Here is a 20,868-nt window from a genome sequence, read left to right on the forward strand (position 1 = left end):
TTTCCTTTCCCGGGATGGCATTTGGAAATGTTTCTTCGGCCCTATCAATACACAACTCACTGACTTACTCACTTTATGCTTAGAAGGTTCTAAGAAGAAAATGAAAAGCATAGTGTGATTACGATGCACAAATAGTCAAGAAAACAGTACTCCATAGTGTAGGGCCTACAGAGCAGGGATTTGTTTATTCAATGCCAGGAGTGAGGGGAAAAGCTCCACCACAAACTCACTTGTCCATTCTTTGCACAGGACAAGTTTTTAAACTTTTTTTAACTTAATAGGCACGTTCTACTTTCCTAAGTTATTTTCTTAAAACATATTTGCTAATTCCATTATTATGGAAGCCCTTGTAGCAGGGCTCTGCATGAGGTAGTTGTCAGCCTCCTGCTGGTCATTTTGGATGAAGGCTCAGAAGCTAACTGAATTCAAAAGCCCTATTTGTTACACTTCAACACTTTACTTTTCTGGGAATTCAACACAAACTTATAGTCAATAAGTTCTGCAAGTGCTCTTGCTGCGTGAGGCCACATTGTGTCTTTCATTCAGCAATTCATGAAGAAAACACAAATTGCCTACTGAGACACTTCTGCTCCCTTCCAAATCACTACTCAAGAACAAGCCTCAGGCACATGCCCATAGTCCCTCTCTGCCAGCAGCTCCGAGCTGCATTGCACAGTGCTTGCTGTGCCCCAGAGAGCACCAAGCAGGCTGGCCTGGTGCCCCTGAATATTTCTGCAAAACCCTCTGCATTTCACACCTTTGCTGTGGCTGAGTGCAGAGCTCCAGGATTGCAGGCGCTTGGTCCCAGAGCTGTGTGAGGCACTGGCTGGTGCAGATGTGCCCTGACTTGCTGTCAGTGCCTCACGCTGGCCTCGGTTCCCCTGGCAGAAATGCCGTGCCTGAAGGACACTGCCCTGTGCTGGAGCCTGCGGAGCAGCCCGGCTCCCTCCCCCTGTGCCCAGAGTGCTGCACACACTGCTGACCATTGCCAGCAGTTCCAGGGCAGGCGGCAGAAGAGCAGGAATGGTCAGGCAGGGCAGCAGCCCTGGGCTGCTCTTTGCCTTTCTCTCCTCCTGTGCAGACTCCAGACAGCCCATGGCACCAGTGTGTGCTGTGCCCAGCACGGCGCCGCTTCCCCTCAGGAGCAGCCAGCTGCCAGCTTGGCTCTGAGAGCGCAGGATTTGCCTGGTGCCAGCAAGAGGCAGCCAGGGCCAGGCTGCTGCCTCTTGCAGCTCCAAGGGCCTCCTTCCAGCCTGCCTCTGCCGAGGCTCAGGCTTCTCCGGGCTCTGCCAGGGCTCTGCTGGGGCTCCAGCCTGGCCAAGGCCGGGCCCGCTCTCACCTCACAGTCGCTGACAGCTCTGCACCACAGGAGACCTTGCACAGCACCCTCACTGCTCTTTCTGCTTTCTCTCTTCAGCCAGACTCTCCTCCAGCCAAAGAGATTGCACTTAGGGATACAAATCCAAGTGGCAGGAACCCAAATGTTCTCGAGTCACATCTGCACAGCCTGCATCTGCACAGGATGTTTGCGTTGCACCGCTCCTCCTTTGGTTTTTCCTGCAAATGCCATTGCTGTTTCTGCCTCAAATAGAAATGCCAGAGCTGGGCAAAACTTGGCCAGTTGGCCATATTCCAAAGGCAGTGTGGTCTGGAGAGGATGAATGAAGAGGAGCCTTCCCCACTTTGAAACCATACCAAAGAAGCCATCAATGTCACTTTCCACCTCTAAGAGAACACTGACAATTCAGGAGGAAATGTTGAGCTTTCTCACAGGGTCAGAAGGAGAGAAATGTTCCAAAGGAGTTGAGATTTTAGAAATTTTATTTACAATCCTACTCTACAATCCTACACTAGAATCCTACACTACCATCCTGCACTACAATCCTACTCTACAATCCTACTCTACAATCCTACTCTACAATCCTACTCTAAGCTGGTCATGGAGAAGACAGTTCTAAATTAATTGGTGCATTCATGTCTCCTCCTTCCACTTCTTCACTGCAGCAATGAGTGGCGCCAAGCTGGACCCAGGCATGGCCGATGTTATAAATTGATGCTGCAGAAAGGAAAAGAAAACAACAAGAAAGCATGATTTTCCAAGCTAAGAGCTTCAAAGGCAGGGGAATACTTTTTAAATGAAAAGGGGATTGAGTCAGAGTAGGTCAGGAGCATGGGGCAAGAGTGGCACAGGTTGCCCCAAGAGCTGGTAGGTGGCCCACCCCTGGAAATATCTGAGGTGTGAGTATCCTGATCTCTTGAAAGATGTCCCTGCTCATTGCAGGACACAGACTAGATGACCTTTCCATGTCCCTGTGTGTTAGTTTGAGATGAATTGACATTTAGGGAAAGAAGTAAGAAACCCCACACGGAAGTGATTTCTTTGAGAGAAGCTGCTGGGAGCTTCCTCTGTGCCTGAGACAGGCCAATGGCTGGCTAGTTCTGAGAACTGACAACATTTTGCACCATTTAGAAATGAGATGTGCCTCTGTGATGATGCACATTTTGAAAACCACCAGCCCGGGAACTGGCCCTCTTTGCTTCCGGAGCCCGAAGGTAACGGAGCTCTGGTGAGGCCGGCCCTGCTCGCCCACGGCCTGTGCTCCTGGGGGAGGCCGGGCCAGACCCCAGCGGCTCCCGGGCGGGGGATGGAGGCTGCGGGACCCCGGCCCCAGGCTGGGCCAGGCCACGGCTGCTGACATCTTGCCCACACTAAACCCTCTCCCCGGCGTGCAGCGACGGCTCCAGGCCGAGCCTCCCCTCCCAGCGGCTCCCGGGCAGAGAGAGGGGCCCAGCACAGCCTGAAATCCAACACCGTGACTGCCATGACCTGGGTGAGATTGAACCCTTTCACTGCACCGATGAGACCTTTCTTATTCTTGTGGGCCTGATAATAAAATTTGTTATTCCTTTGAAGTTTGAAGCCTGTTTTGCCCTTCTCCTAATCCATAGCTCCCAGCAAGAAATGAGTAAGTGCCCTGGTGATTTTAGCCAGCGCTAAAACCCAGCACTCCCTGCCAGCCCAGCCCAGTCTAGGATTGCTCCCCACTGTCAGCTGAACAGCACCAAGGTTGGAAGTGAGGAGGATGGGGGCTCATCTGATGCCTTGGATTTCAGTGGAGGAGGAGCCCATCCCTCGGACACTGTTTCACCTGCAGCCCTTTTGGCATTTTACCTGCAGCAGCTCCTTGGCAGACCAGCGCTGCGCCTCGCCTTTCTGCAGGCAGCAGCTCAGGAAGTCACGCAGCAAAGGCGAGAATTGCTCGGGCTGCCGCAGCTGTGGGGTCCCTTCTGTGGCTATGTGGAATTTAGCCTGGAGAAAAAGGAAACACAAGGCTCCACCTGCTTCTTTCCCATCTGGAACTGCTCTCCCAGAGCCCATTGTTTCAGCTCCACTCTGCAGTGGCAGTTTTTGCCCTGGCAGAGAGGCAGAGATGACTTTCCTGTAGCATTTGGATGACGACTTTCCTGTATCATGAAAAAACCCAAGCCCCAAAGCCACAGCTTTGCCAACATCCAGCAGATCTTGCCTTGGCAGCTGATTTCATTGCCTGATCTAGTTAGTGGCAACTACATCAGCAAATACATGTTTCCTTCTCGGAGGATTCCCAGCAGCTTGGCAGCCTTTTTGGAAGAGGGATTTTGCTATTCTAACTAACTCTACTATTTCCAAGGATTCTTATATGAAAAGCATCTCTGCAGTGCTTGTTGGTCCCTTAAGCACAGCTGCCATAAAACAAAACACGTCAGGCTTTTTGTCCTGTTCTTGAAAACGATGGTAATTGGAAGAAAAGAAAGGAAATGCAGCAGGTGTTCCTCAGGGAAGGAAACAAACATTTGGAATCTCATTTCCAACACAGACACATTCAGATGCCTCCACAAATGTATTGGGTTGAAAATGCCTGTTTGGGCACACAGGAGCCACCTGCAGCTCTGTCTCTCAGCACTCTGAAAATTTCAGGTTCCCTTAAGTGGCAAAAGGAAAATATTCATGGTGAAATCAGAAGTGTCATCCCTGTGGTAACCCTGTGCTCGTTGGATTCTCAAGTCAATGCATTAACGCTGTGCCCATCCCAGAAAGTGCCAGGAAACAAAGAGGAGGTTTTGGCAGGCTCTCCCCATCACCAGGCTCCAGCTTGCTTTGGTTTGAGTTTCTTTGCTTCATCTCTGGAAAGATAACAGCAGCTCTGAGATGCTGTTTCCTATTCTTCAGGCCATCTACACAGCCAAAAGAGCTGGAACGACTTCTAAGCCAAAGCAAAATGCTGCCTGAGAATGGAGATGGTTTGGGCGAGGGAAGGCTTGAGTTCCCCCACTGCTGCAACCAAAGCTACAGCAGATGCTGATGTGCTGCAGGGCCATTTGTAGAAGGGGCCTTGGTGGAAGTACTTCCAGCAGATGGCCATGGGATTTTGTGCAGTGAGCAGAGAACACGGGACAGGTGAGAAAGACAGCGGGATCAGAGAGTATTTGCTCCTTACCGATCGAGCAGTGAAACTGTCATAAGGAGTTTTTTGTTCGGCCATTTCAATTGCCACAATTCCAAAAGACCACACGTCCACTTTGGGGCCATATGGTCGACGCTTCACCACTTCAGGTGCCATCCACCAAGGAGTCCCGGTCACCGAGCACCGCTGATTGTGCTCAGGGGTGAGCTGAGCAGAAAGGCCAAAATCAGCTGAGGAGAAAGCAAAATACTGTTTTAATTTTGATACTGTCAATTAGGAAACCAAGGCAAAGAATTCCCCAGTAGAAGTTTGAGAATGTGCAGTTGAATTTCCTGGACAACACTCCCTGCTCTGTTTCCTTGGGGCTTTAGCCAAGGCAATATGAATTGGCTACTTCAAACATCCCCCCATTTTTTACACTTCCTCCAGCAGTGCCTTTTGTTCCCCTGAAGGTTTAGATTGTAGCTCCCTCCCTCTGGAAGGAACACACACAGACACACACAGAGCAATAGCACTCTTGGCTGCTTGTGGTTCCTTGTCATAGCTGTGTGCACACTGCAACTGTGCCTTCAGCCCACAGCAGGGGGGACCCCTGCACTGCCAGCAGCAGCATTTTTGGGGAGCTGGCAGTCACTGAAAGCAGCCCCACACCCCCCATTCCTGGAAGGCTGAAGCTGAGCAAGAATACACTGACCCAGCTTGACAGAGCCGTCGGTTCTGAGCAGGATGTTGTTGCTCTTCACATCTCGATGGATCACGTGGTTGGAGTGAAGAAAATCCAGTCCTTGCAGGCACTGAGAGAGAAAACAGAACCAGGGGGGCAAAAAGGAGTGATGTGAGTTCGTCCCACAAGAAAGGAAACAGCTGTGGAAGGTTCCCTTTGCAGGGGAATGGGGAGGAATGGCAGAACACAGCGCCATTGAGAGCAAGAGCCTGCTGCTCCAACAGTAGCAGAGCAGCACCTTTCTCAGGAAAGGCATGTCAGCTTTTGAAAGAGCACCAGCAACTGCTGCTGTAGACTGTCCCCTGCAAACCAGCCAGGGTGACTGCAGCTGCAGTGCAGGTGCTCAGAAGCAAACAGCATTTGGGCTGCACTACTATCCTTTTCAGCTGAGGACTAAAAGAAATTAGTCTCTCTTTTTTTCTTTCCTGTTGGTTTCAAATCCTGCCACCACACCTTTGCTTTAGAGACAAGGAATGTAGTGCAGACAGGCAAAAGTTTAGCTAGGCAAGGTGGAGAACTGCAAATGCCAATGCAAGAGACAGAGCTAGAATACAAGAGCAGGGGATAAGAGTAGAGGAAGTGAGTCCAGTGAGTGTAGGGGCACTGGCAGACAGTTCACTTGAGATGCTCTTGCTTGCCCATAGCCTAGCAGCAACACAGAAACCAAGCTTGGCCCATGAAATCCCTCCCGTTCTGAGCCCCTGTTTCCCAGACAATGCAGCTCAAGGCCTTGGAAGCACAGATGGGATCCCTGACCTCCCGACTGACAGCTGCAATCTCTTCTTCAGACATTTGAGTCTCGTCGATGAGATCTCTCAGAGTGCCTCCGTCCATGTACTCCATCACCAGCCAGAGTTCCTCATGCACAAGGTAGCTGAAAAAAGGAAACAAGGCCATGCAGGTGAACATGCACGGCTAGGTTGGTTTTTTGCTTGAGTCTTGTTTCTGGGTCCCTTTGAGACAAGGGCAGAAGAAAAGGAATAGACATTGCCTCTAGGCTGTGCAGTGTTTGCAGTCTGTGCTGTCTCAAGGAGAAAGGCAGGTTAGGAAGAGCCCAGATAAAAAACCTGTCACGCATGGCATTTCTGGAAATAAGCACCTAGTCTTCCTGGCATGCACAGCAATGGAAAAGAGGGGCAACAATGCAAGGGCAATCCTCTCTTGGATGGTTCATCAGCATTTAAGAAACTTGAAAAACTCAATCCCAAAGAACTGTGGAGGCAATGAACTTAGAAGGTATTGAATTCTTAAGATAGGGCTGATGCAGGTTTTTGAACAATTTTCAGTCTGCATTGGCCAGGGTGGATTCATGCAGACAAAATGCAGTCTCTTCCCATCCATTGGAGATAAGTAGAGAAATAATAATTAACAGCTCTATTTCCTGCCACTGACCAAAGTGGGTTTTTAAGCTCTCATGCTTGTAGTATGTAAACAAACATTCAAGGGATAGGACCGTGACCACTCACCTGGCTAAGTAATTCACGACCCTGGGACTCCTATTACTCTCCATGATCCTGATTTCATTCATGGTTAGTATCTTCCTCCTCACTCCTTGCACACTTATTTTCTTTATGGCCACCTCAAAGGACATTGCAAAGGAGTAATTTGAGAAAATTGGTGGCATGAGACCACAACACACATGGAGCAAGTGATTTTGGAATGGCACAGCCAAGCTGTGCCAAAGTGCCTTGTGATTAGACCTCATCATTGGAGTAATTAGGAAGTGACATTCCAACAGCCCATTTCTCTGCTCCCTTGGGGGCCAGTTACAGGACACGTGGCCACTGACGATTTGCCTTGTCCACAAAGCCTGTTCCAAGTGCAATTTGCAGGCTGGCTCCAGTCTGTGCTTCTTGTGCCTTTTCAGCACAGCTCTACTCAAAGCTCCAGCCACAGCTGTCAGCAGTGGGGAAAGGCCTGGAGAGCAGCAGAGGCTGCAGGGGCTGTTGACATTTACCTCTCCTCCTGTGGCAGTGTCAAGTGCTCTGGAAACCTCTCCAAAACCCCTAGAAACAAAACAGCAGCAAAGAAAGGAGAAGCCATTTAGATCTTGCACTGAAAGCCAGTCCAGACAGGAGAGCTCTGCTGTAAATGCCTAAAAGCTGCAGGTTGCAGGAGGGGTCTGCCAGAAGGCAGATGATGCATTTTCCCCTCAAGTGCATGGGCACTGGGCCTGTTCCTGAAGCGTTGGGCTTTACTGCCTCAGCTCCAAAAGGCAGCTTATTCCTTCATCTCAGGTATCAGCTTCTAAACTGTGCAATTCTAATCCTGAGCACGGAGTATTTCTTTAGCAAACTCTTGGAAAGAAATGTTCCTGAGAACTGTTATCTGACAGCTCTCATCGGGGGTAGGTTGTGCTTTCAGGCAAGCAAGATTCTTCTCCTTTCATTAGTGTGGCCAGATGATTTGGAGACATCCAAAAATGCGAAGGAAATGAACCCCGAGTTGTCCCACACTTGAGAGACAAGCAGATTTACCAGGTTCTGTTCCTTGCTGCAGGCAAGACCTTGGCAGCATGGAGATGTCTTTGACAATGCCTTCTGAGCACACTTGACAAATTCTGGCCAGTACTGAGAGATGGGGCAGACTAAGCCCGCTGTCTAAACATGTGGACAACTTGTCTGACTTCCCACTTGATGGATATTCCACCAGGGAAACACCTGGCCCATGGCTGTGTAGAAGTAACTGTGGTTGGACTCACCCGCTGCCAAGACTTTCCAGTTCAATGTATTTTGTGACGGGATTTTCCTTGTTCACCATTCTCCCTGAGGGAAACAAAATGCAAGATGCTCACTTTCAGGCAGAGATCCTAACTTGCAGGAGATGCCAAAGGCAGCCCCGCTGTCTGGGGCTCTGAACCCTCTGTGGTCAGCTGGGCAGCAAGCACAGCAGCAACAAGACAGGCAGTTGTGCAGTACAAATGGGCAGCAGAGAGACTGATTTTGTCCAGTCCTTGGAAGGAAATGAAGCGCAGAGAGCACAGCAGGGCACAGCACAAGGCTGGCAAAGGCCAAGCATGAGCACTGACAAGCAATGGCAAGAAGACACAGCCAGCCTGAGCCCCTGACAAGCTGTGGCCCCCGTTCAGGACACAACAGCATTGCCTTGGAGATCAGACACACCCAGGTGCAGATCAAGGCCCTTTTTTGTCCCAGCAGGTGAAGGTAGACACCAAATCAGCTGGGATCTTTTCTCAGCCCCACCAGGTCTTTTCTGAGAGCACAGCACTGGCAGCTGTTATGGGCAAGAAGCAGATTAAATGGGTTGTGCTGCAGAATCACAGAGGGCTTGATGTGTTTTCCCAGAGACTGATCTGAGCAGGGCTTGGGCCAATAGGTAGGATTCTAAGAGTCATGGGAATGACTGGGAATCAGGTATGAAAAAGTGCCATGGATCTGAGGAATACACAGCACAGGGGCTGCAGGCTCGCTCCTGAGAAATGCCTGCAGTGCTGTTTTATCTGATCACACCACGTCCATGTGTCTCTTGGACACATCTTTATAAAAATAAAACTAGGATATTAATTACAGATTGTTATACAAGTATCTGTTTCTTCATTGTGGGCCCAATGAAAACATCTCTTGCTCTCTGTTTCTGCTGTCACCTGATGTTCTTGCAAAGGAGTCCTCACTGACAAAAATACAGCATTCTCATAAAAACCTTGTAGATGTAGTAGAGGCAAGAAGAACGCTCATAAAAATGACACCAATAGGACACATGGGGCAGAACAGCTCTTTCAGGATGGAGAAAAAACAAACTCTACCAAAAAACCCCAAATGCAAAACCAAAAAAGGATAAAACTAGAAACTAAAAACGGAACCACAACAAAAACACAAAACCCCAAAACCAATCAATTTCTCTGAAGTCTTTTGGTTCTGACGACTGATGGGGAGTCTGGAGTCTAAGGAGAATTTAGGAATCAAATATTCTGTTCAGTTTGGCCACTAGCACACAGGACTTGCATAGATCATTTGCTAGGCCACAGCCTTCTGCTGATCCAAGAACAATTCCTGCTTCTGCCTTTAGTGGCAAGGGAATCCCAGGCAAAGCCGAGCCAGTCCAAGCTGCCCTCAGAGGCAGCAGGAACACCCAGAGCGCTCTCTCGCTGCCTCAGAGCACAGCAGTTCCTGTGGGGAGTCCTAAATGTCTCTGGGACACCAAAGGGAGGAGGATCATTTGCTACAGCTCTGCTGGCACGTGCACACAATACACTGTCCCTCAGACAAGAAATACACCAGACGTACTCAGTTGCTCCAGGAAGTCTCCCTGGCTCTCCTGGAGCTGAGCAGCAGATGTGTCACTGCTGGAAATGGACAAACTGCCCGGGCTCCACTGCTCAGCTTGGGGAACAAAGGCTCCTTTAGATGCTGCTGCTGCTGCTGCTGCTGCAGCAGATTCAATGGAAGAGCCTGTGGAGAGCTGAGAGAAGAAAGGAGTTTGTGTCAGAAAGCTGGCTGGCAGAGATTACCCCGAGTTCCCTTTTCAAATGCAAGCCCTTAGGAAGTTGCTGTTAGCCACATGCAAAGCTCATCAACTGGATTTTTTGGATGCCCACTTCTGAAACCAAATGGTCAAAACCCAAGGTTGGTTTTAATCAAGTTCATGGCCAGTTTCATATTCCATTTTCCTGGATTTTCTGAAGGATGACTGCAACAACGACCATTCCACTTCCTCCCAAGGATCCCTTTCCCCCTCCAAGGGCTGCAGACACATTTGCAGCTCCTTGTTCTAATGTTGGAGCTCCTCCCCCTCAGTCCTCTTTTCCTGCACCATCTTCAGAAGGTGCTCAGCCTGCAGCACTTGTGCTTGGGACAGTACCTGTGCCTCCCGCCGACCTTGGGGCTCTTCATCAGCAGGCATTTGCTGGAAGCCTTCGCAGGCTGCCAGGTGAGATATCAACACGTCCACCTCAAGTCAAACAGAACAAAGCAGTCAGAGAGCACAGCTTGTCCCTGTCTGCCAAGGCTCATTGACTGTGAGCAAAGGGAAAGAGCAGGACAGCAGCAGATTCACCAAGGGATACAGACAGCTTGCAGCTTGTATTCCAAATCTATCTGGGGGACTGTGTTCACTTGCAAAAAGCCCTGAAGAAACAAGGAGAGCAGGAGCAGGCCAGCAGGAATCCCTTGAGATGAGTGCTGGCAAAAGGGGCAAATGACTGGTGCCACTGTCCAGGGCAGCAGCTGAGATTGAGCCCAGCAGGAAATGTCCTTCCAAGCAGCTGGGATAGACACTACAGCAGGATGGCACTGAGAGGCATCAGCCCACCCCCCTGCTGCTCTGCAGAGGAAAGGCAAGAAGGGCAGAAAGCACCAGACTGCAGTGACTGCTGTGCCTATCGCTCTTTCACTCACTCGATTTTCTAGAGCCTCTTGCTTCTGAATGAGGAGATGAAACTTCTCTTCGATGATTCTCTTTTCTTCCTCCAGCCTCTTCTCCCTTGCCCTGATCCTAGCCTCAGTTTCCTGCAGCTCTGCCAGCAGCTCCTCATCGGAGGCCTGTGAGGAACGACAGAGAGGAATTTCTGTGAGTGGAGTGTCTGCCACTCTTTCACTCACCTGGTTTTGTTGATTTCCTCTCTGCCAGTGGAGATCCATCTCCTCCTGGATGTTTCTCCTGTCTTCCTCGTGCCTCCTCTTCACTGCCATGATGGCCCTCTGAGCTTCGGGCAGCTCTGCTTGGGGCTCTGCCTTGATGTTCTGTACACACAAATGGAGAGCAAGTGCCTGGGAGCTGCCATCAGGCTCAGCTTCTTCCTCAGTTTCAGCCTCAAAATCACACTCATTCAGTCACTTCTTTCTGCTTCCCTACCCACCTCTGCTTCCACTGTAACCTCCTGTCCCGCTGCTGATCTCTGCAGAGGCTCTTTGCTTTCAGGGCCTCTGGCACTCGTGGCCTGCTCAGTCCCAAGAGCTGCGTTTTATGCCCCTCTTCCTGCCCTTCACTCTGTCCCCTGCTGAGTCAGGCTTACCTGGCCATTCTCCAGTGGCTCTTCCACCTGCTGCCCCAGCTGCTCTTCCTGCTCTTGGGCTGGGAACAGCTCTCCCTCAGTCTGGCACGGCCTCCCTGAGAAAACAATCTGCTCCTGCTCTTTCTCTGGAAGGACCTGCAGAGAAAGCAAGAGAAGATGGGCTTCAGCTTCTCATACAACATTTGTGGGCCAAGACTCAAAGACTGATGGGCTCCCACGTTCCCAAAGCTCTGTGCTGCTGCTCTCCTGCCTTGTTCTCTGCCCGTGGGGAAGCACAGATTCCAAAGTGACCCTGGCAGTGCAATCAGGGCCCATCTGGCACTGAATCTCCAACAGACTCTTGGGCAGCTGACAGGAAATGTGGGGCATTTCTCCAGGGCCTCCCTCCCCTTCTGCTGTGTCCTGCTTGTCTCTCCATAGTGACTGACAGCCAGCCCTGTCCCACAGCTCCATCCTGGCTCTGCAGGGGCTTCCTGGGTGAGCTCACCCCTTGGGAGAGACACTGCTGGAGTTCATGTTCTTTTCAGGCCTGCACTGCCACTCCTGCCCTTCTGACATCTACACTCTTGTTAGAAATCCTGCTCATTCAGGAGACAAGGATGTGTGCAATTTGATCCTCTGCTGCAGGTCAGAGAGCCTCTATGGCCACCTCAGGATATGGAAGAGGACCAAGGTGTTTCTCCTCCCTCTTTTGTCAGCTGAGAATTCTGAGTGGCAGTGACAGAGATCCTCAAAAGGCCCCAGCAACAAATTAATTGACACAGCCCTAGGGATGCCAATGAAGGAAGCCATGTGTCATGTAATGCATGTATGACCAAAGTCAGCAAAAACCACCTAAACCATGGAATTGTCCCACCTCACTAGGACAGGCAGAAATTTATAGGTTAAACAGGGAGTGTCAGGACAGAAGAGGCAGGAGGAGGAAAACAGCTCTAAGGAGAAAAAACAACCATCTCTAAAGGGGTTCTTAGCAACACAAGACAGCACTCAAGGACTTGCAGCTTTGCCCCCACACTAGGCTCCAATGCAGTTTCCAAAGCTGCAGACTTCACCACAAAACGTATCAACAGGAACTTGCCACTTGTGGATTTTGCCTCAGAAGAAGGGTTCAGAACTACGCAGTTTGTTTCTTTGGCCACACAGGACAAGAATGGCCGGCCACAGCTTCATGGACAACACAATCATCTCCTTGCAGCTTATCAAAAGCCAAAAGACAGGTGGCCTAAAAGACTCTGCAGAAGTGAAGAATTACTCAAGGAAACTGCAGAACACTTCTCCAGGTCATCCAGAGGTTTCCAAAAAGGGAAAGCAAAGTGCCCAAGCCCTGTGAGCCCCAGAAATGCCGTGTGAGCCCTTGGCCATGGCTTGGCAGAAGCCAAGAGACAGAGCTTCCCTGAGCCAAGCAGCCAGCTGCTCACCCGCAGGCAGCAGCGCTTTGGGGCCTCAGCACGACGGCTCAAAGCCCAATTTCCAGCTGCCACGGGATGGGGGAATGGCTGGGTGCTGGCAGGACTCCAGCACTCAGCATCCTCAGCCAGCAACAGCAAGTGCTGGCTGCTCAGAAACTTGCAGCTCTGCCTTGCACTAAAGACAGCACCACCCAGCACTGGCACTTACTGTCTGGGGATGGTCAGGCTGGGCTGTGACCACAGCTGCAGGCTCGTGGTCCTTTTGCTCATTTTGCTCCTCTTTGGCCTCTTCTCCAGGAGCAGAGGGAGCCCCAGGAGAGTCTGCTCTTGCTTCTGGGCTCTGTGGACAGATGGTGGAGTTAGGGACAGGCAGCTACCTATCATTTAGAACCTTATTTCTCTTCAGCTCTATTTCCACAACCAGCTCTACCAAGCACAAATCATCAGCTTTGATAGCAATGGGATTCTAAGTCTCTCCAACTAAATTAAAATGGGTTAATTCAGCCATACTGCAAATAGCTCTGAATTAGAGAGTTCACCCTGGCTACTATCAGCAAGCAACGTTCTCTCTGCAAATCTGAGCTTTGAGTTCTTTTAAAGCTCTGCAATGGAAAATTAGGAAATAGCCAACAATGCCTTTGCTATTGCTGTTGTAAACATGGAAATGGATCTTCTTTCAGCCCACCCAGCTGGCCCTCTGCACTCTACTGCCACAGGCCAAGCTCACAGTTCCCTGCACAATTCTGAAACACCAGGAACATCAAATGTTCCTTTCTGACTCACCTCAGGATCGGCACCTCTGAACACACGGCTCAGATGACCTGCAGTGGGCAAGGAAAATGAACCAAATTCTTTGAGAAAACTGGAGAGAACCGTGGCCTATTTAGAACAGCATCTGAGAAGATCTCCCAGTCTACATTTTCCAAGGTGTCCTGCTTGACTGGTGTGGTTTAAAGCAGCAACTAAAAAATCACTAGAAAACTTACTTATTTCTTGCTGTGAGATATGGATTAGAACAAGAGCAAAACAGGCTTAAAACTTAAATGGAATAAAGAAAGTTTATTAACAAAAACTGCAAGAATAAAAAACCAGAATAAAACTTCCAGAACAACCCTTTTCTCCCCCACTACCCAACCATTCCCTTGTTTACATGACAACATGGAGACAAAAACACTTTGGAACTTTGGTGTTTACAACAGTCCCAATTCCTGCTAGAGTCTTTTCATCAGTCTTTGTAGAGAAACAGAAGTCTTCTTCTGCTATCTATGGAGTTTTTCACAAGAAAACGATTTTTCTTCATAGCTTTCCATTTCTCTGATGCCAGCTGCCCGGAAATCTGCCATCAGTTGTCTCCTCCCATTTCCCATCACTCTGAGGTGTGTTATGGGTCATGAGTCTAGGGATGTCATTTTTATGAATGAGTTATTCAAAGGCAAAAGTTCTCTTTATCTGTTTTTGTGAGCCCCCCTGGAAACAGAAGTTTTCTCTTTTTGCTTTCTAAAAGCCACAAATCTTCAACTATTACTTCTCCCCCTCTGTTCCAGCATCTCACAGTGTCACAACTACTTCATCATTTGCTCAAAATCCACACTTGGAAACACTCCATTCCTCCCAATATACTCTGTCATGAATTAAAGGAGTTTTTTTTCAGAACACTACTGTCCATCTCCATAGCTTTAACAGAAAAATATTTCAGCTTATTAAAGCATCTCCTTATTTCTCTTCCCCCTCTAAATTTAATTTTTTTCTTCACTCTCTTTGATGGGTTGATGGTTGATCACTCCCTCTCTCTCTCTCTGGAAAAAAAGGATTAATCTGCAAGTCTCATGCAGGTGGTAAAAGAGTTAAAATCTTGCTAAAGCTGCAGATGTTGATGGTGTCAGGTTTCAGTTCAGTGGCAGAAACTGCAAACCAAGTCAGGCCGGCCGGCTCCGTTTCTCCCCCCACCCCGCCCTCTGCAGCCTTGTCCGGCCTGGAGGGGGGGAGGAGGCCGAGACAGAGCCCTGTGACCTCGTCAGAAGCCAGAAACCAAAGAGAGCAAGAAATTCCCGGCCTCACATCTTAAGGTGGTGTTCACAGGTTGATCTCACTTCTCAATAGTTCAAACCGCTGCCAATTCTCACACATGGCCAGGAATTAGTCAGGAGAAAAAACTCCCATCAGCCTCCAGCAGTTTCAACTTCCCGAGCTCTCAGAGCTATCTTAAAAGTAAAGTCACCCCAAGAGATTGAGCCAGCAAAGTGAGGAAATGCCAGACTCTGCTGCCACAGGCTCTCCCGTGGAGGGAACAGAACCCCTGCAAATGCTGCCCGCAGCCCCCTGGCTACAGACACCCCGTGTTTTGCTGAAGGTGTTGACAGCAGCTTTACCAAACCAGTGGCATCCTCATGGTCTTTCTGTTTCAATAGCAACCCGGTCACTAAGAAAGAGCAGGGAGACCTACAAAAGCCAGCTCAGGTTCCAGCCAGGGAAAACCTCTACTTACGTGCCAGGTTGGTCAGGTAATAGCCGGAATATCCGATGACATAAAGGGTGCAAACGGCAGCAGCGAGCTGCTCAATCATTGTAGCACTGCTGTGCCAGTTTGCACACTGTGCTCCAACTCAGGAACAAACAAGGCTCCTGTCAGTGTGCAGCTGCCCACTGACAAACGCCTCAAGCAGGAGGATGCTCCTGCACTGAGCAAGCCCAAGAGCTGCTCTGACACTGAGGCCTTGCGTGCACCAAGGCAACCTTGGGATGTCACCACGACAATGTGGCATCCATGCCCTGACATCACAAAGCCAATGCTCTGCGGTGCTCTGGGAATTGATGCAGAGCAACCCAACCTTCCCTACAGCAAACACAAAATTGCCTGGGAGCTTCTCCTCTGTCACAAAGTGTCACAAATCCTTTGGTGGGCTGTGGGAAAGGGAAAGACAGAAACTTCCACAGATACTGAAGGGTTTCATTTACAGCCTTGGAAGGAGCTTGGGTTCATGCAATGCTAAAGGTTCACAGACGTTGAGTCGAGAATTCATAAGCTTATGTTCCTATAGCTGCAAGTAAGAATATGCCATAAGTAAATAAAAAACTGCATTGAGTGAGATGGTGGAGAGTTTTCAACTGTAATTGTGTGATTTTATAGAGTAAGCTATGAATCTAAATATTATCATAAGAAGCACATGTGTGTAGGTGAGCTAGCAGTGTATTGGGTGAAAAGCAGACGCAGTGCAGCAGAACTTGGCAAAGGTGAAAGGTGATTAAGTAATAATAAACTCCATGTCAGCTGTCCATTGGGCCAAAATGTGATATATTGCTGTGTAACAAAGAAACTCATGACTACCTTTGAGCTATGGCCCACTTATACTCCTCCAAAATCTCATGCCTTCAGACTGAGAACTTTTCTGATGTATTCCAGCAATAAATCGACTTCACAGCACCAGTGGTCCCACCCCTGGTTATTTACACCCTGACAATGGGCCAAACCCTGTTGTTGAAGAGATCCAAGAGTAACTCCAAGACTGCCCTGTGGAGAGAGAAAACAAAGAGAACTTGTCATAAGAGAACAAAGATTGCTCCTCGGTCAAGGCAGGATGGATGGAACAGAGTTTCTAAAATGTAACAGGTAGCAGAAGCAGAGTAGTTTGCAGAAGAAATTGTTATACAAGTGCTTATCCTAGGGAAATAAAACTGATGTTGCTAATAGGGAATTGATCATGTCTATTATTCATTAGCAGCCATCTGAACATTTATACTATTGGCTATCCAGGCTCACACTATTCTAACCCAATAGGAAAAACAGCACAAAAGTGATGTACACTTGTAATAAATGTTTCCAGATATACCACCTCTGGGGACCATGTGTCGTTCATGCGCTGCAGTGCCCCAAGCACCCACATCCTGCCCCACAACTGAGCTCTGAGATGGGACTAAAGCAAAGGAAATTGGGTTTTTGGCCACTGATGCTTCTGACTAAACCCAAAAATGCCTGTTCCTGTGCCAAAGGAACTGCACAGCCATCAGCCTGCTGCAGCACTGCTGGGGCATCTCAAAGAAGCATGTGGGCCTGTGCCTCAGCCCTGGAGCCCCCCTGGGCACATTTGTGAGCCACAGAGATGAGGCTGCAATGGTCATAAGGAAAGAGAAGAAGAAAGTCACAGAAGAATGGGGGAAGATGTAGAAGATGGTGGGAGGAGGAAGCCAGTGGGACCAAATGGGTAACTTTCATCCAAATTGGGAGCTACGAGGCAGGGACCCAAGAGATGTGGAATAGAGGCCCCATCACCTGTGACTTCCTCTCTAAGCTGAAAAGAAAAAGAATAGAGAAATAGCTGGGCTTTAGCTGTGTGTCTAGATATGAAGCCACATTACATTTTGGAATGGCTCCACACAAATTCTTCAAGTTTTCTCCAAGCCTGCAGGTTCCCCTGCCCCAGGACCACCAGTGGCCAGTTTTGTTGGTTTTGCATGGGTTAAATTTTGGTGAGGAGGGAAGAAGCCAGCCATGGAAATGCTATTTCTGCTAAAAGGAGCTGCTAAAAGCTTTCTCCATGCCTGGCAAAAGCAATCACTGGCTGGCTCTGAGAAAAGGCCCATTGCTAAGCCAATTAGAAAAGCTGGAAACACTTTGATGACAACAGATTTAAGAGAGGAAAGAAACGTGGGAAGCTCTCTTTCTTTCTGCCCTCCGAGGGGTGGGGAGGGGGCACCGAACCCCTTCCCAGCAGGCCAGCTGTGGTGGTTTGGCATTTTAGAGAAAAAAGCAGAAAACACCCACAGAAGTGATTTCTCTGAGAGAGGCTGCTGGGAGTTTCTCTCTGCTTGAGATCAGGCCAATGGCCGGCCAGTTCTGAGAACTGACAGCATTTTGCAGCACTGAAAAGTGAGATCACCTTTGTGAATAGCACATTTTAAAAACTCCAGCTGGGGAAGTTGTCTCTTTTTGTTTGCAGCCCTGAAAGGTACTGGAGCTGTGGTGTGGCTGGCCCCGCTCCCCGCGGCCTGTGTGGCCTGGGGGGGCTGGGCTGGAGCCCAGTGGCTCTGGGCTGGGGGGATGGAGACTGCGGGACTTCCCCCGGCCCCAGGCCAGGCCGGGCTCTGCTGTGGCCCCTCCCGGGAAGCCCTCCCAGTCCCATTCCAGTGGGGTGGCTGAAGCCCTCCCCAGGGGGACCCCGGCCCTAAGCTGGGCCGGGCCACGGCTGCTGACATCTCGCCCATCCCCGCCATGGCCGGCACAGACGGCTCCAAGCTGGAAACCGTCCCCTGCCTTCCAGCGGCTGCTGAGCTGAAATCCCACACCAGGAATGCCTGCCACACCTTGGGCCACATTTAACCCTTCCACTACACTCATGAGACCTGCAGACTTCATCCCCTCTCCAGAGAGCGCAAAGTGGGAGCGATCGACACGTAAAAGACAACATCAAACATCAAGGTCAGTACGAGGAAGAGTCAAGCCTCAGATGGAAGGAGAATGAGGAGATGCTTTAATAAGCTGGAATAGTCTTTTGGTAGGACCATGGAGATGGATAATAATGTTCTGAAAAATAACTCCTTTCATTAATGAAAGAGTATTGGGAGGAATGAAGGATTCAAAGTGTAAATCTGAGCAAAGGTATCCATTGATGAAGCCAAGCAGGTGGTGGAGTAGCTGTGATCCCATGAGACCCTTGAACAGAGAGAGAGAGATGAGAGCTGATGAAGACCCTTCGTCCCCAGGGAGAGAAGAAGAAAACTTCTGTTCCCAGAGATGATCACCAAGACAGATGAAGAGAATAACTCTTGAATAACTCATCCTTAAAATAATACCCCTTGAGTTCATGGCCCATGAACACACCTCAGAGTGGTATGGAAATGGGAGGAAGGCATGATGGCAGACTTTTGTCCTGGGCAGCTGCTATTCATAGAAATGAAAAGCCATGAGAAAAGTCTTTTCTTGTGGAGAGCTCTCCATGGAAAGACAAGAAAACAAGAAAACTTCTCTCCCTACAGAGACTGATGAAAAGACTGTTGTGTAGTTGGTACTGCATTAACATCCCAAGTTTTGTCTCTACATCTACAGCTGAGAAAGGAAAAACTTGGGTGAGGAGAGAATAGGTTTCTGGAGGTTTTATTCTGGTTTCTTATTTCTTGTAGTCCTATTAATAAGGTTTCTTTATTCCTTCTAAGTTTTAAGCCTGTTTTGCCCTTCTCCTAATCCATATCTCACAGCGAGAAATGAGTAAGTGCCCTGGAGATTTCAGCCAGCGCTAAACCCACCACATTACTTAGTGCATTAGCCAAAAAAACTCAAATTAGCGAATCTAAGCCACTGCACCAGGCTGAAGCTGAGGATCCCCAGCCAAGCTCAGAGGGAGGAGAACACAGCATTTGTGGGATCCTTTCCAGTCTGACTTGCTTTAGCTGGAGCCTGGGGGAGGAGAGAGCAGGAGAAGGGTTGGCTGAGTCCTCTCCCCTCTGCCTTGCCCTTCTCTGCTGGATCCTCAGTTCATCCCACACCCACCCCAAGACTCCATCCCCATCCTACTGGTGCTGACGGGATTAAAGGAGATAAAGAGGAGATTAAAAAGATAGAGAGGAGAGAAAAAGAGAAGTTTAAATGCAGTTTAAATATGAAAGAAATGCATATGTTAGTGACTGCTGAGAGTTCCAAGGGAGCTGAAGGGTTTGCGAAGGGACAGGAGCCCGTGAAGGGCTCAGGAGCTGCTGCTGCCGGGAGGGAGGAAATGCACCAATGGCTCCCAGCAGAGTCTGTGCTTTGAGGCTCTTTCCCAAACAGCTGCAGGAGGGAAAGCAGCTGAGTTTGGAGGAAGAGTTTTCTGCTGAGGTTTCCTGTTTGGAGCTGTCACAAGCTTGAGCTGCTCAAGGGAAACGCGGCTCTGCTTCCAGCAGGGCCCAACTGCACGGGAGCACAACTTGGTTCCCTGGCCCTGAGCCAACGGGCAGCAGCAGCTTCTGTTCCCTCCTGGCTCTTGTGTCATTTCCAGCAGCACAAGACACACCAAGAAAAGCTCCTCCAGAACATGCCATGAGAAACACAACCTGATTTCATTGCATGAAGGAGCTCGGACAGTCCCACGGGCTCAGGTTTGTTTGTCAGTGAACAGAGCAGGGAAAAGCACAGACACATTCCCTGCACAGGGAATTCACAGGAGGAAAGTGCAGCGCTGGAGGATGTGCTTGGATACAACGTTCCCACGGCAGTTTTGGGGATAAAATCGTCAGGAGAGAGAAAAGAAAAAGTCCTACCAAGGGTGGGCTGGGGAGGGCTGGTGCTTCCCGGGAGGCTCCCGAAGCTCAAGAGGACAAAGCCCAGACCTTGTCCAAGCTGCGAGCTGGGTCTGAGCCAGAAACCAGGGGGTGGCAGAGACATTGCTGCTGAAGGGCTTCAGATTGCCAAAGCTAAAGTGTCCAGTATCAAGGAACAACTTGAGGTTACGGAAGTCCCAGTGCCCACGTTCCATCCCCTCATTTCAAGCTGAAAGCGGAGCTCCACTTGTGACTCTGCTTTTTAATAATGAATGTCAAACTTCAACAAAATTTCCTTAGAAAGACCCCATGAAGGTTCACACTGTGAGAGCTCACTCGAGGCAGCCCCAACTCCTGCCCTGCTTCAGTCCCTGTCAAGCCCACTGTGCTTTCCAGCTGCTTTGCTCCAGCTCCCCCCAAATCACCATGAATTCCACTGAACTGAAACAAATCCAGGTCCTCGTGGGTCGGGACAAGGGCAGGGAGAGGTCACTCAGGGATCACCATCAGGGGTGCAACAGCCCGACACGGGGAAATGAACTGAACTTAGGACTAAGCAAATCAGACCAGGACAATGAGGATTGAAATCAATCTTGAGAAACACCTCCTCCCGCTCCTGAACTTTTCTGTCCGGGCCGCTGCTCGCGGGGCACAGAGAGGGGCCCGGCCGTGTCCCTCTAAACCTCCCTGGGAATCAGCCCAGAGCCCTCAGCCTTCCTTGTGCCCATCCCCGGGGCCCCTTGTCCCTCCCAATGGCTCCCGTGGCTCTCCCAGTCCATCCCAGCCTCTCCCAGTCCATCCCAGCCTTTCCCAGTGACCCCGCCTGTCCATCGCGCCCCTCCGTGGATCTTCCGCCCCTCAGCCAATCAGAGCGCGTCTCTCTGATGACTCATCAGTTGCCGGGCAGATCCACAGAGCCGAGAGCCCCGCGCTGGACTCGGCCTCCCAGTGCCGCGCACTTCATTCCCAGTCCCTCCCAGTGACACCACAGTCCCTCCCAGTGCCACCATAGTTCCTCCCACTCCTTTTTAGCCATCCCCAGTCTATTCCTAGTTCATTCTCACTTCACTCCCAGACCTCTACCCTCTCTCT

General features: G+C 49.8%; 1 protein-coding gene across 1 annotated transcript; it reads right to left on the bottom strand.

Annotated features, from left to right (window-relative positions):
• Positions 1 to 472: 472 nt before the first annotated feature.
• LOC148182321 (serine/threonine-protein kinase PAK 3-like) lies at positions 473 to 16,465 on the bottom strand. The gene is made up of 15 exons (XM_088068926.1): positions 15,035 to 16,465; positions 13,333 to 13,370; positions 12,758 to 12,889; positions 11,141 to 11,275; positions 10,524 to 10,868; positions 9,906 to 10,077; positions 9,414 to 9,623; positions 7,871 to 7,934; positions 7,127 to 7,175; positions 6,636 to 6,748; positions 5,926 to 6,043; positions 5,140 to 5,239; positions 4,479 to 4,675; positions 3,173 to 3,310; positions 473 to 2,056 (listed from the first exon to the last, which is right to left on the bottom strand). The coding sequence occupies exons 1-15, from the start codon at positions 15,111 to 15,113 to the stop codon at positions 1,973 to 1,975; spliced, it is 1,974 nt and encodes a 657-aa protein (XP_087925052.1). The 5' UTR covers positions 15,114 to 16,465; the 3' UTR covers positions 473 to 1,972.
• Between the last annotated feature and the right edge of the window lie 4,403 nt (positions 16,466 to 20,868).

The sequence above is a fragment of the Pseudopodoces humilis genome, chromosome 33 (genome assembly GCF_049639895.1).
Source record: "Pseudopodoces humilis isolate 2021_Gansu_Grassland_sample_001 chromosome 33, ASM4963989v1, whole genome shotgun sequence".
NCBI classification, from domain to species: Eukaryota; Metazoa; Chordata; class Aves; order Passeriformes; family Paridae; genus Pseudopodoces; species Pseudopodoces humilis.

Coding starts and splice junctions, on each gene's coding strand:
- LOC148182321 (XM_088068926.1), bottom strand. CDS start 15,113: ATGATTGAGCAGCTCGCTGCTGCCGTTTGCACCCTTTATGTCATCGGA. Junction 13,371..15,034: donor TTACCTGACCAACCTGGCAC/GTAAGTAGAGGT, acceptor TGCCCACTGCAG/GTCATCTGAGCCGTGTGTTC. Junction 6,749..7,126: donor ACACTGCCACAGGAGGAGAG/GTAAATGTCAAC, acceptor ATGTCCTTTGAG/GTGGCCATAAAGAAAATAAG.